General features: G+C 33.1%; 1 protein-coding gene across 1 annotated transcript in view; it reads right to left on the bottom strand.

Annotated features, from left to right (window-relative positions):
* Nucleotides 1–16,059, bottom strand: part of LOC148627958 (uncharacterized) — a 166,940-nt gene that overhangs the window by 85,739 nt on the left and 65,142 nt on the right. The window contains exons 43-55 of the mRNA XM_088582284.1: nt 15,730–15,891; nt 14,658–15,123; nt 13,283–13,430; nt 12,191–12,358; nt 10,608–10,836; nt 9,181–9,371; nt 8,873–8,975; nt 8,002–8,430; nt 7,123–7,692; nt 6,568–6,825; nt 4,712–4,885; nt 3,447–3,610; nt 3,017–3,226 (exon numbers count right to left, since the gene is read on the bottom strand). Of these exons, the coding sequence (XP_088438410.1) occupies nt 3,017–3,226; nt 3,447–3,610; nt 4,712–4,885; nt 6,568–6,825; nt 7,123–7,692; nt 8,002–8,430; nt 8,873–8,975; nt 9,181–9,371; nt 10,608–10,836; nt 12,191–12,358; nt 13,283–13,430; nt 14,658–15,123; nt 15,730–15,891 (3,272 nt within the window). The remainder of the gene's footprint in view (nt 1–3,016; nt 3,227–3,446; nt 3,611–4,711; nt 4,886–6,567; nt 6,826–7,122; nt 7,693–8,001; nt 8,431–8,872; nt 8,976–9,180; nt 9,372–10,607; nt 10,837–12,190; nt 12,359–13,282; nt 13,431–14,657; nt 15,124–15,729; nt 15,892–16,059) is intronic.

The raw sequence follows: 16,059 nt of genomic DNA, 5'->3' as shown, positions 1-16,059 counted from the left end.
TGAAGAAATCAACTATAACCTTATAGAATGTACCTTTCCTTAAGTTTTTATACATCCAGATCACCTGGTGACTTGGAATGTAATAACTATATACAAAGCAGATGATAGTCTCAGGTAACAGCTGAAACACATGCTTGAACCATAGAAAGGCAATTATGTGTGTAGGGATGTGTCCAAGCATGAGACAACTAGACCTATTTACTTTTAGTCCTAAACAAATAAATAAAAAATACAAGAAAGGCACCATTACTTTCAACCAGGAGTATAACTTGCAATTAACCATAAATTTAAATTAGCCTCTATAAAAAAAAAAAATTAAAAGTTGTAGATATGTCAATATGAAATTTATCCATAAAACACTGTGAATTCTGAACTGTGACAGAGCAAGACAAGATTGAAGCACAGAGAAAAGTAAATAAGGTACGTTAAACCAACAGGAAGACCTTGAATGAATATGTAAAGAAACCTGAATGAAGCTGACTGATTGATTGAATATGGTTTAACATCTTAATGCAGCATCTCATGCATTTCAGGACAAGAATGACTGACCAATCAAACAGGTCCTGCATTGTACAAGTCTGACTGCCCGAGCTGAATTTTAATGTGCTGGCTCACTGAAGCAACCACCTGCAGGTAGACATGCTACCCCACTCCCATTATTCTGACTTCGAGCTAACCAGTCGTTACTCTAACTCCTTAAATACTGCATGCTTAGCGGAGAAGCAGTCACTACCAATATTTAATTCTTTGGTTTGACTTGACTAAAACCTACAACCTCCCACTTACGAGGTAGGCATGCTTCTCTTAAAACAACCGAGGTGGTTTGAGTCAAATGGGAAACAACTAGAGAAGACTTGTGGGCTCCATACACACCATAAGTGGGTACATGCATAAGTCAGGTTAGTAAGTAATAGTGCAACATTCATAAAATCTTAAATGTCTACTAACAGATAATTCCTAAAAGTAGTGTTGCAATATCATTAAAATTGTTATAAAATAATAATGAATGTCTTAAAAAATTACTGGTATTTAAGTAGCAGTCTTTGTAAGAATCATGTAATTTCTGTAATATTTGATACACCCCCCCAAAAAGGCTACATATTTTTATTTGTTTTATTAAATTGCTTTATAGGTCTATATGATGAAATGTATAATCATTCATTTCAATCTGTCTGTTCTTAGGAGATAATTCACATTGGAAATCCAATGGTTTCTATTGAATTTTAGCGTCATTTAGAGAGCTATTTCCCTTAATTTCAAATTCTACAGTGTATTCTTTACAACTTTTATCTCCTGAGAACACAGTTTCTATTATAAGCTAAATAATATTTTCTGTTTACTAAAGCATTTTAATTAGAATATCAAAAATAAAAATATGCAGGCTTTCCAACCTTGTATCACATTTTGCATGATTCTTAGCTGGAGTGCTACTTAAGTTCCACAACAATATGAAACCCTTTAAAAAAATGTGGACTGTTTAATCTTAACAAGAGGCTCCCAGGCACCTGAATCACTCACCTGGTTGAATTTTCCTTTTCAGAGGCAATACATTTAACAACAAGTCGTCCAACTCAGTCGTTGACTCAAGAAATCTTCGGTAGCATTTATCATAAGGATCATTTCAACAACTGAAAGTTTCTTTTAATCTATCATAGTTTTCAAGATATTGACTGAAAACTGTGAAAAAAAAGTCATTTTTCCCCTTTCAAGGGCAATAACTCTTACAAGGAGTCATCTGACAACTTTCATCCCTGAAGACTTTTGTAGTCCTAATATTAAAGATCATTTCAGCAACTGAAAGAATTTATCTAAATCTAACGGTTTTGGAGATATATGCAAAAAACTACTGTCTGACCCCTATGTTCTATTTTTAGTAATGGCCGCCATGTTTTTGACTGATCAAAAATCCCCACATCATTTCTATGCGGGATGACCCAAGGAACATTTATACCATGTTTAGTTTCAATTGGTTGAGTAGTGTCAGAGAAGAAGATTTTTGAAAGAAATAACATTCAAAATAGAAAAAATCGTTGAAAAAAGGCAAAAACTCCAACATGGCTTGACGGATGAAAACTAAAATTTAACCAGAGATAGATCTCATCATGTTTAACACTTTAACCCTGTCAGAATTTAGCGAAATCTAACTGTTTGGGAGGTATACACAAAAAAAACTGTCTGACCCCTGTGTTCTATTTTTATTAATGGAGGCCATGTTCCTCGACGAATAAAAATTCCCCACATTAGTTCTATGCAAGATACCCCAAGGAACAATCATACAAAGTTTGGTTCTAATTTGTCAAGCAGTTTCAGAGGAGAAGAGTTTTGTATAACTGTTAACAACGACTACGTATGATGATGACAGATGATCTTTGGCAAGGTGAGCAAAAAAAAAAAAAGCAACAATTTTAACAAATAAACAGAAAATGAATGAAAATAGTTCTAGTTAAAGTAGCTTTATCTCTCACAAAATTTCTTGAAAATAAAACCAAATTTTTTTCAAATAAAAAAACGAGTATCACATTATTTTAATCTTTTTTAACAAGAGGCTTCCAAGAGCCTGAATCGCTTACCTGGTTAAAGTTTGTCTTTCAAGGGCAATAAATTTAACAAGAAGTTGTCCAAAAATTTGGACTCAAGAAGACTGGTAGGACTGTCAACGAATCAAAAATCCCCACAACAGTTCTATGCACAATACCCCAAGGAACATTCATACCAAGTTTAATTCCAATTGGTCAAGTGGTGTCAGAGGAGAAGATTTTTGAAAGAAATAACATTCAAAATAGCAAAAAAAACGTCAAAAAGGGCAATAACTCCAACATGGCTTAACATATCAAAATGAAAATTTGACCACAGATAGATCTCATCATGTAAAAACTGTTACCCCGTCAAAGTTTGGTTAAACCTAACAGTTTTTGAGATATATGCGAAAAACTACTGTCTGACACCTATGTTCTATTTTTAGTAATGGCGGCCATGTGCACTAAAAATGTAAAAAATCAAGATTATCTGCTCTTACCCCTGTTCCATCTCTGTTGTAAATCTGTATTTTTGTAGCAGCAGGTGAAGCTCCAATATCCCTAAGATAGACAGTACCAGCAGCCCCAATCTCTCCACCTAATGTTGCGGTACCACCGTAGGAATGGTATTCTCCAATGTAATGGTTCTTGGTGTAGATAACAGACATCCTTCCACCACCTCCTCCATTGTAACCATTACCACCTGTTACCTTAAAAGAAATCAAAGTGTTCCATTTCATTTAAAGGTTCTTTCTTTCAAGAAAGAATGGTGAGCAATAGGTGAACTTCTGTTTAAAACAAGTTCACCTTTTGCTTACCAATCTTGGTACATTTTATGGCTTCTGGTTTCTTAAAAAATCATTCAATTCATAAGATCAGTTGCTTTTGTTCATTCTTAGTATTTAACAGATAAAGATGGGAAATCTATACCTCTATAGAGCCAGTTCCGTCAAATAGTTGTGTAGTGATGAGGATGCTGCCTCCAGACCCTCCTCCTCTTCTGGTTGACCCTGCCTGACCATTAGAGCTCAGTGTTCCATCTATCTTAGCTTCCTTGGTCAGGTTAAAGAAGAGTATACCACCACCACAACCACCTATCATAAAAATGCACATAATTTAATATCTGCACTATTTAAGAAATAAAAGAACAGTGTTCCAATGTCCCTTGCATAAAAAGATACATTTCAAACTTTAAATTCACTGAAATTTTCTGTCCAAGGGTCGTCTGAATATAGCTGAAATATTGCTGCTCGGACGTTAAACCCCAACAAACAAACAAACAAAACTGTCCAAGGGCCATAACTTTTGTAAAAATCATTCAATCATAACCAGAGTCAAACTTAATCTGTAACTTTTCATAGTGAGACTACATACAAAAGATTAAAAAATTGGTAAAAGCATTACCAAAAAAAGAGTGAGGAAAACTTTAAATTCACTGAAATTTTGTTAGTCCAAGGGCCATAACTTCTGTAAAAATCATTCAACCATAACCAAAGTGAAACTTAATCTGTAACTCTTCATAATAAGGCTACATACCAAAAACAAACTTATTTGGTTGGAGCATTACAAAACAAATGTGGAAAACTCAGACAGAGGCCTGGCAATTCCACGTCCCCTCCCACATGTCACAGTGGACAATAACCATAAAACAACACAAACATGAACAGTAAAAAGCTTCATTAATCCAGATCAGGGACTTTATATTACACGCCCTGTCTAGTTAAAGTCACTTGACTTTGTGTCTTCTACAAATGCTGTAAAATATTTTTTCATTATCTTGTAAAATCACCATGTTGTAAAATTCAAACTCATCAGCTACCTGTTTGTCTCCAGGTAAATTGGCAGGATGTAAAATACACTAAAGCTCATTAAGAGGTGTCAGTTAGGTAAGTTTGTTTATTGAGTAGTAATGTGAAATTGCCACACCATTCAATTTTACAGAACCAGATGAAAGGTTAAAGAGCTTGATAAAATAAATTATCAAGCTTTTTTGTAGGAATCATGGGTAATTTTACTTTTATATTAGAAAACAGAAATAAAATAATTTCCATGAGATTATAAATAGAATTTTTATTGGTTTTTCAAAATTCAATTAAAAATAAACATATTAGATTTTTAAAACCGGATTGAGGATTATGTCGGGTTTTAAGTTAAGATAGGATTCAATTTATTAAAAATACAACAAAAAAGAGTACCTGAATTTCCTCCACCACTTCCAAACAGTGCAGGTCTATTAAAGGATCCATAGGCATAGGGTGAAGACCTAGAACTGGTTCCAGCACCACCTTCCCCACCATAGCTGGCTCCTGTACCATAGTTGTAAGTGTGACCTGATTCTGTTCCTTCGTACAATGTACCTTTGCCAGCACCTGATAACATTATAAGTGAGAAGAAACATGAAAATTGCTGGAATACAAGAAAAAAATTTCAATATTTTGATAGAGTCAGAATATATCAACCTTGGCTATTCAGTGGTTGTTTAATGCATATATATTCAAAATTCATCAATTGTTAAACCATTAATCTTTGAAGAAGGAACACTATTGAGGGGCTGCTCTGGCTTTCAAAATTCTGTCGCCAGAACAATCGCCAGCTGTCAATTTTTGTCACCAATTTTCAAAAATTAAAGCCAAAATGAGTGTTAAAATCTTTTTTTTTCTATTTTTTTTTTTAAATCTAACAGTATCAAGACCAGTGATGAGTTATCAATTCATCAAAATGACCCCTTCATTCATGACATACATGCATCCAAGATTAACTCTTGATGCATGTATAAAGCAGGTTTTTAGCTCGAACCAGTCTTAGTCAGGATATAATACCATTAGTCACTTTTTAGTTTTTATATGCAAAATAATAAAGTACTACTCCAGAAAAAAGGTGTTTAACTTCTATCAAGGACTTTATATTACTATGCTCATATAGTCCCTAATTTTAAAACATGTTCATTGTTGACCTTTGTCCTTTGTGGTCTAATTAAGTTTATCTTAAAATATAATTTTGTTTTTTATTTATAGATTTTCAACAAACTTGATCCTATTTTCAGGTGATAAAATTTCTAACAAACTACCATTGACCATTAATTGCGTCCCTTTTCAATTATCTTGAATTCTATTTATCTGAATATGATCAGAATTTTGGAATCCCATCTATTTGTTTACCAATTTTCCCCCCAAAAAAGGCCCATGACAAAAGTGTAAACAAATGTCATCCATTTTCTTTTATCAATTCTTGCTTTTCAAAGTTTTAGACACTTCTTGATGGGATAATCATTGTTAATTGGATTTAATTTATTCTGTTATAAGGTAAATCTGTTTCTGAATGTATCACATGGTTTAACAGGACTGTGAAGCTTGTATGTAGCCATGTGCACATGGCCATGATTGTGTTTACCTTTGACCAGATGATAATAGTTTTGATTGGCTCAATAATATATTTACATCTGACTGACACCTCCAAGGAAAATATTGTGAGTCAAGGTCAACTGGTCTTATTACTTTTGATTGGCGTCAGTTGTAAATTGGTTATGGTCAATTAACTTCGACCAGGTGTCAACACAATTGTTTTTTTTGAGATAATATTTGTTGCTGACAAACTTTATGTCAATTTTAACATACAAAACCTAGGCACCAAGAAAATCGCCAACTGGTTATTTTTGTTGCAAGATCAAATAAAAAATCGCAAATTGCAACATTAGTGAAGCCCAGCGCGATCCCTGACTACTGACAACATTCAAGCCAATAAAGCATTATGACATTCCTCTCAGGAACAATTATCTACCACCATCACACCCCCTAAAAAATCACAATACCCCTTTCAACAGACATCATATTGAAATGAAACATAATACAGATTGCCTTAACAATCAGTTAGACTTTATAAAGATTTACATGAATTTCTGATTACAATAACATTCACCTGGATTTTCATAGAAATTTTTTATATATCATTTGAAATTCATGATTTATAAGAACAACAAAAACCATAAAAATTGTACCAACAAACACGGCTTCTGGCAAAGTCTTTTATGATAGTTTTGCTTTATCAACCATACCTCCATTACAGAAGCCATTATAGTCAGTCCGAACTTCACCCATCACATCTACAATAACTGTATCTGCATTGATCTGTAGGTTCTTGGCATTCAGTAGACCACCAGGGAACACTCTAACCTCCTCTCCTGTCAGGATATGTTTCTCTAGGTTGTTATTCATTACCATTGTACCACGATTCCTAATGTTGAAGGCCTTGAAGAGGATTTCATCAACTCTCTGATTGGAGGTATCCCACATTTCATTGATTCTCAGATTTCCTGTGAAATTTGAATCATTATACGAAATTGTATTAAAGGTAGTTTTGAACCAATGATCAATCCAATATATTTTTTAAGACTAAATGATATAATTCTAATTGTGTGTGTAGTGAAATCTGCAACAAAATACAAGTTAAGTAGCGGTTTTTGTAGGCCTGTAAGAATCATGCAAAATCTGAAAAATGTGATACACCCTAAAAAAGGCTACATATTTTTATTTTTGTAATTAAGTTGTTTTATGAATATAGAAAAAAATAATTTACATGAGAACAATTTCCCTATTAAACAAACAAATACCTTCATCAACAACAGTAAGGTTCTCCACATTCTTAATCACTCCCTCTATCATAACATTGACACCAGCCACACGAAGTTCTCCCTGCAGAGTTACCTCCCCTCCATGATACACAGACAGATGATTGGGGAGTTTACCTGTACCAATATAAAGGGACTGGTTAAAACCTATGTGTACATGTCCTGTTCTGTCACCATCAATAGCATCTACTAGCAGATCAATCCGTGATTTGGTATTTGATGGTAATAGCAGTGCCATTTGAGCCTGTCTATAGATTTGGAGCTCCTCAAGAATTATTTGGATATCATTTTTTGTTTCAATTACAAAATCTGGGTATTCTGATGGGATGATCCATGCCACAGCACTTCCTTTAGTGTAGTCATTGTAAAACTCTGTGAGGCTTTTCAATGGATCCTTTGGTCCCCTGCCATGGTTGTCTAAAAACAAGGTTCTGTTTGATACAAACTTGGCAAGGTTTTCATTTTCTTTTGGTAATTTGTGGACATATATTGTTCCTGGACCTCCATTTTCGGCAGAGTTTCCACCAGCACCACCTGTTGACTTGAAAGTTCCTGTAAAATAAAAAATAAAAAATGCATCACTTCGTGACTGTCAGCATTTTAAAAATTTGATTCTTATAGACAGAAATCTTAGACAACATAAAAAATATCAAAAAGGATTGTATAAAGAATAGATCTATCTCACTACTTGATAAAACAGACTCTGAATAAATATTCGAATATTTTTTCCACTATAAAGCAAAACAAAAGATTGGGTAAAAAAATGTAAAAAATCAACAAACTGTACAAGATACTAGATACCTGAAAATCAAAGAAGAAAAAATTTTGAGACTAAAATGAATTACAAAATACTTGACTTACCAACAAAGAAGTCATATACATAGTACAGAGCAACACGACCTCCACCTCCACCTCCTCCATCACTGCCAGTCCCTTCATAACCATCTCCTCCAGAGGCATCTATAGTTCCATCCCCATCTATTGTCCATGTCTTGATGAAAATACTCCCACCACTGCCACCACCAGCACTGTTGGATTTTGGATTACCTCCCTTAGAAGTAAGGTAGCCATCAACAGTAAGTGTATGACTAACATTGATTTCCAGTCTACCACCTCCTCTACCTCCAACATGAGGGAACTTAGAGTGTCCTCCATCTTTACCAAAAGACGTTGGTTGGAGATATGATCCATGACCTGCACCAACAACTGTCTGACCTTGACCTTGACCTCCATTTCCACCATGACCTGCACCTGAGCTTCCAGATGAATGAGATGATCCAGTTCCAATTCCTGTTATAGAATAAATGAGATAAAGTATATGAATCTTTACTTTTTTATTTGTTCATTTCTCAAATATACAATATGAAAAGTAATAATTATCTGAAGCTAAAACTTATTTCATGAAAGATTAGATTATTTGAGATAAATTATTCTTAGCAATAATTTCAAGCAAACATAAACAGTACTGTAAGTAAATATAATTCTATAACAGACAAAAAAAACCAATAACATACTGTGGAGCAACTATAATATTGTTTATTGCATACTCATTTTCAAAGTTTCTAATAACTACAAAATATTAAGTTTTTTCACTTTAAGTCTATGCAGTTCTAATTCATGAGCAATTGAAAACTTCAGAAACAAGAATACAAAGAAAAAAAAAACCCAAATTATACACTTTCCTTCAAAGATCTTCATATTGTAAAACATACAAAATAAAACCAATGTGTACCTGTTTCTCTCTCTAATTCAGGAACTCCCTCATCAACCATAACTTCTCCATATGGTTCTATTGTTATGTTGTAATATGTTAATTTCAGGTCATTAGAATAAAGCTGAAAAAAGTATTAGAAATAGAAATATTTACACTTTTGAACACAATTATTTTATGTATGGTAATACAATTTACTAATGCTTTAATATGGAAATCTTCAACTAAAAGATAAATGAAATTACAATGTAAAATTACATTGTTTCTTTAAAGTCTAAAGACCGCTAGGATTCAAAGCAAAATGACAAGTATGAATTCAGAATAGTCACCTTAGCACCACTTCTGGTTGTAAGTGTGGTGCCTTCTAGTGTTGTTAAAGCTTCCCTGTCAGTAACGACGTTGACTTCACCAAATGTTTTGATATCCAGATGAACAATTACATTGGTTGTTGGTTGGTAATGGTCTATAGTCAAACTACAGTAGGCGTTCACTGTCACATTGTCCATAGCCTCAAAATATCCTACAGTTGAAATACCATACAAGGTTAGAGGCTATTGCTATGGTATACTGTAAACGTTTAATTTAAGCGGATTCTGCCAAGTGAACATATTCACGGATATCAATTTTTCGCAGTTTCAAAAACATGAGTAATGTCAAATAGTTTAAAAAATTAATTTTAAACATACTAGTTTTCTTGGCTTTTTGTCCTTGCAAAAATAATGAATATTAGTACACCTTGAAATAAGTATGTTTACAGCAATCTTTACGAGAAATTTATAGTGACAAAAATAAAATATGCAGTATATCTAATGATGAATTTCAAAAAAAGGATAAGATAATCTTCTGAGTCATACTATTAACCCACTTGCTGCCAGATTAAAATTTATGATAATCAAAGTTGTGTATATTACAATAACTTAGCAATACAAAAATACTTTCGCTATCATTTTTGGATCAAGTGCAATACCAGTTTAGATTTTAGGGATAAATTTTAAGTGCATAGATTTTTGAATCACGGACTTAACAACTCTATCATACAAACTAATGGGAAAATTTCTTTTCGTTAGGAACTGAGCTTTGTGATTTACCAAATCAACTAAAACCCCAAAAATTTGTCCCCAACAAACAATAATACTTTTACAGTACTTTAATTGATACTGAATATGCCAGTGTCAGTAGTTTTGAAGTTGTGCAATGCTAAATCATGCCATAATCAGAGAAAAGACAATCATTTCAAGTTGAAAGGCTTATCAGAAACAATGTTTGGATTATTCAGGTCTGAAATACTGTATATACAGATTCTCCTTTAGTAACGAGTGGTTTAAATTAATTCTCCATTCGAGATGGTAAAATTAAAATAAATTCAACGTACAAGCCTTAGCAGGCATGATAAAATCTTATTTTTACCATAGAGAGTGGAGAAAGAACTTAAAACAAGAATAGGCTGAAGGAGAATTGGTTTCTCTCATGAAATCTGTATAAAACTTTGAAATGTAAAATGGCGGGAAAACTCTCGCAGAAACTTCATCAACACCCAGTGGTTAAAAAGTCAGATGCATTTCTAATCACTTGCTTAAGAAGGTAGACCTAGGATAAGGGAGATAACTCTTGATATCAGCAATATGTTTGTATCATATTCAATTTCACCCAAGCCTCTGAAGCTTTTGTTTGAAGCAGAATAAAATCAATCCAAGTTGTGTTCCTTACCCTAGGTCTAACTCCTTAAAATGGGAGAAAAAGTATTCCATTTCAGTACCTTTGATGTATAGATCAATATGTCTACAGTCTATAGAAGGAGAAAGCTGTAACTCAGAATTTCTCTGAGTCAGGACACTGAACTCCATCAGCGCTCGTTTTAGATCAGTATGGAACTTCTGTTGTGGTCGAACAGTTACGCGTCCAGTGTTGTCACCATCTATGTCATGTACAAATAGGTCAGCATTGCTGTCTGACATCTCTAATGCACCACCACCTTTTACTGTTAGCTGCAATCAAATAAATTGTTACGGTACATGTACATGTATGGTGTATTTTTTTTTTCAATCATATATGGTAAATGTGAACCATGGAGAATGGTGTATCATATAGTAGTAAATGGTCATTAGTATATTGAAATCTAGCAAAAAATACAATCCTTAAGTTTTAATATATCTCCTGTTATCCCTGACTCCCACAAAAACAATGAAAAACCTACAAAAATATTTAGGAGAATTGTGAGAAGTTTTTGGTATGAATTTCAATAACTTTCTGTGAAAATTCGAAAAAATGGAATAATGAAATTTTTACATAAAAATTTGCTTTTACATAAAAATCTTCCACATAAGAAAATGTCAATTGGAGAATCTCCCAGTGAACTGTTCCAAAGGTTAACAAATATGGTTAAATTGTTTTTTTTCTAAAATGTGCATTGCTACATGGGTGTTTTCAATTAAGTAGCAGTCTTTGTACGAATCATGCAAATTCTGTAATATGTGATACACCCCAAAAAAGGCTACACATTTTTGTTTTAGTTATTAAGTTTCTTTATAGGTCTATGTGATGAAATGTATAATTATTCATTCCAATCTGTTGGTTTTTAGGAGATAATTCACATTGAAAATCCAATTGTTTCTCTTGTATTTCAGGGTATTTTACAGAGTTGTCACCCTTAATTTTGAATTCTACAGTACATTCTATATATTTTTTATCCCCTAAGAACACAGGTTATATGAAAAGCCACATGTTAATTTCTGTTTACTATAACATTTAAAACAAAATATCAAAAATAAAAATATGTAGGCTTTTTAACCATGAACCACATTTTGCATGATTCTTACCTTGAGTACTGCATTGTATTTAACTAACAAGGAGAACAAATGTATTAAACAAAAAAGCAAACATGAATGAAACTCACGAATAAGCTCACAAAGAATTCCAATCTCTGTAAGAATCAGGCAGTGGGTGAAATATGGTATGAAAAAAGCCATCATTTTGATAGTGTAATTTGACTATTTGCATTATCAGAATCAAGGAAAAAAGACAATATTTTCCATATCATGCTGGACCATAGAGTTACAATTTCATTGAAATGCACTGAAAATGAACATTTCAAGGACACATAGTTGTCAAAAACCTCATTTTTCTAACATTCTGTTGAAAATTTCTGAGCAAAGCCAGTGATGCAGAGATTAAAAAATGGTCTATTCAAATAGAGAAAGTATCCTTGAATGATATTACATTGTCAGATCGGTGGGATTTTGACATACATGTTTCTGATTTCCCTGATTCTTACAAACACTTACACTTAATACTTATCACAAAATAAGGAGCACATGGTTTTATTTATGGCTTTGAAAATACCTTCTCAAACTCATAGACTAGTTTCTGGTCCTCACTATGGATAATATAACCAGCTCCTGGAGCATTGGAGTACACATCCTGCTGATTTGAGGCAGGATTTTCACTTAAAAATACTTCTAACTCGGCAAGTGATGAATATGTAGAAGTTGCCTTTAGGTCAATGAAAATCTAAAATGAAAAAAAGTTTTGGAATACAGGTATATTGTCAAAGCTTAAAAGGGTCAAGATAACAGACATGATTTTACAAGGTCTACAAAAAAACCGGATATTGGCAAAATTGGAAGAAAATATACAGTAAAAAAAAGAATCGTAACAGTAAAATATAGATTTGAAATAGCAGAATTCCACTAAAAAGCGGAAATAAATCATTTCATATATAAAGGTCTCAGAATATGTCGACTCTATTTGCTACACTGCTCCATCAGATCAAATTGATACAGGGAAGATAACATAAGCATAGAAGGGTCTGAAAAATTCCCAACAATGTTAGAACTGTCAAATTTGCGAAAATTTGGTGATTTTGACATAAAGAGATATACAAAAAATTTTGGTGTTTCTAATTCTGCTAGATGATAAGTCACGCACTAAGTAGTTAAGCCCAAAGTAGATATTTGGCAGAATTATTTAGGCGTTATTAGACAGACCGCTAAAAAACATCAAAATTAGTACCCTGCTAAAATTACCCGCTATATAGTTATTACATTAAAATTAACAATTTGAGATAATGTTTCTCTATTGAAAATCTGACAACATGCGCATTGTTAGCTCATACTCTAAAAACATATTCTAATTTAAACCCAACAGTCTAAAACATATTTCACAAATAGTCTAATATGGTTAAGCAACAAACATCAGGTATACCAACCCAAAAATTATTGTGGGAGTATAACAAATAATTTGAGAGATAAAAACATCCTAGTAATATCCATATCCTTAATACAAACTAAGATTTGAGGTCTTGACAAAAAGAGGACTGACAAATGGACCAACAGATGGACAGACAGACATTTCAGAAACATTATATGCTCTGAAACTTCATTGAATTATGTATAATAAAATGTCTCAGTAAGAGACAGCATGTTGTCCCTTTACCTTGTCTACATAATCCTGAATTACAACTTTGCCAAAGTGGTCAGCATTATTCTGTGTATCACAGCCTATGGTATCTATAAATCCACTAGTATGAATAGTTTCTCCGGTACCATTCATGGTCCTCACTCTAAAATCACTCCTCATACTACTGTAATGAAAAAATAAACAGCACTTTTTCAAATGGAATTTAAAAAAAATGTATCAATGTATAATAAAGGCACTAAATAAAATATTGATAAACTAAAAAAGCTGACTACTGTAAATTAAAGTGCCTTAACATCATTTCTTAATAAGAGTAATCAAGGGGACCAAGGTTAAAGCGGAAATCAAACGAATGTAAAGAAAAAGATATGAACATCATTTATGGCAACTTCTAACAGCCCTGAATCTTTTCAATCATGTGACCTTGACCTTTGACTTATGACAGGGTTTTAACTTTCCCTCAGATTAAGTTTAGCTCACTAAATCGATACCTCCAATTCCCCAATTGATAACATGCACCTATTTGGATCAAAACCTAAAATAGGAGATGCACAAGGAACATGTAATGAAATTCTGTGAAAGTTTCATTATGTTCCATTCTATGGTGTAGGGGAATTAAAAGGTATCCCTGTGTCCCCATTTCATATATGACAAAGTCCATATTTTGCTAATATGAAACCTTCATATTTATTTGGATCAAAATCTAGAATTAGAAGGATTAACAGATAAGTGATAGGTACCCCCTGTGTCTCCATTTCAAAAATGACAGTCAGATATGATGAATCACCTTGCCTGGTTTTAGGCAAAACCGTACTTAAGAGTCTTCCATATGCATATTATACACTTTAGCAGGTTAAAACACTACTGTGTGGATTAATTTACATAGTAATATATTCATGACAGCAAATAATGAAATAAATGGCTATATTCAACAAGCTAAAAATGTAGAGAGAAAACTAATCAATTTGGCAATAATAAGAGGTGCACATCTTTAGTATGTATATAAATATTGTGCAAAGATAAGATCAAATTTGATTAATACTTTTTGAGTTAATGATGACACAAAGTAGATACCATCCACAACATAAACTGATGCAACTATGCTAAGTTGAAAGTGCTAAAAATGTACATAATAGGAGGTACAAATTGCAAATCTTCAATATGTATATACACACTGTGCAAACTTTGAATAATATTGGTTTCATACTTTATTGAGCTGTAGATTACACAAAGTAGGTATCTCTAACCATGACAGACAAACGGATGAAGTTGAGTGACTATTAGACCTGCTTCCAAACCAATGGTTAAGCAGGAGAAGCATGGAATGAGGCAGAAGGAGTATATTTTGACCATCCAAGTACTGGAATATAAACATACAAAGAAAATAACAAACCTGATACAATTAGGATAGACTTTTACATGGTCCACAAACAGTGTATGCTGGAATTCTAATGTGATGGTTAAACTAGATGAAGTGCTGATAAAACTTGAGCTTAGACTCCCATCAGTCACACTGGACAAGTAGTAGGTAGTGGAATATGTGTGATAAGTAGAACCATCTGTTGACATCTTGACATAGTTATAGGTGTAGAAATTACTACTTGCACCATTTGCGCTCTGTAAATTCAATTGTTCCACCTCTTTAATTTGTTCAGATCCAGTGTAACCATAATTGTCTATTATGAGTTCTCTGTAAAGGTAAGTCCCGTTTGTTTGGTCTTCCAGGTAAACAGTTCCTGAACTACCATAACCTGACCTCCCATAGCCACCATGGACAATGTACTCTCCAGTATAATGGTTCTTTCCACTGTGGTATATTGCCATTCGACCTCCTCCACCACCACCAAAGTTGTTACTTCCTACATGTGAAAGAACGATATTAAAATAACTGTGCTAAAGTTTAAAATAATATGCTTGGCATTGAGTAGAAGCATAAAATATTGGAAACTGTTAATATGTTCAACACCTTATCAGTGAAATATATCAGCAAATTTGAAATAGTTTCTAATAAGGACAAGTGTCAGCAACATTCTATATATGTATGAATGTCTCAAAATCGTTCTCTATGAAGTGACACAATTTTGGAATGGGGTATGCAATTAAGAAGTGATTATTTGAACTTATAATGCAGACCAACAACATGGCAAAAAAAACATGTCACATATTCCCATCTATCAAAGCCTAAAATCATACTACTGATATAAGATTAACCTTTTTAATTAGATACATTTCGTAATCAATTGTTTAAAGAAATGTCCAACAAAAGGGTAAGGAGAATACAGGATATCAAATATCCAAATCAAAAACTATGATCTTAAACTTGAAATCTTGATCCTTTATACCTAAAGATCTAAAATAAATTGTTTATGATTTATCTAAACTAGAAAAAATGAACTTGTAAATTGAATACATATGTATGATTAACAGAGAAAAATTGGTATAACTCATAAATTCTGAACCCTTACCTGCCCCACCAACTGTTTCAATGCTTCCAGCTCCATCGAGGTGACTCACAACAACATAGATACTGCCCCCAGCTCCAGCTCCTCCTGCAGATCCACCTTCACCATTTGAGTGGAGTCTCCCTTCTACTCTAAGCTCATCAGAGATGTACATATGGATGATACCTGCAAAGGAAGGGAAATATAGTACCACTACATGTAAGCAACATGTAAATTAAGAATATGAATTTATGATATTCTATTATAAGGCCATTGTTAGGTCTTAAACCAGAATTGATATGTGATATAATAAACCTCATTAGACATATGTCTTTACAATATCATAAAAATAGG

This window comes from Perna viridis, chromosome 1 (genome assembly GCF_037379345.1).
Source record: "Perna viridis isolate PV_CMFRI_1.1 ecotype Kerala chromosome 1, ASM3737934v1, whole genome shotgun sequence".
NCBI lineage: Eukaryota > Metazoa > Mollusca > Bivalvia > Mytilida > Mytilidae > Perna > Perna viridis.
This window is presented reverse-complemented; position numbering and strand designations above follow the sequence as displayed.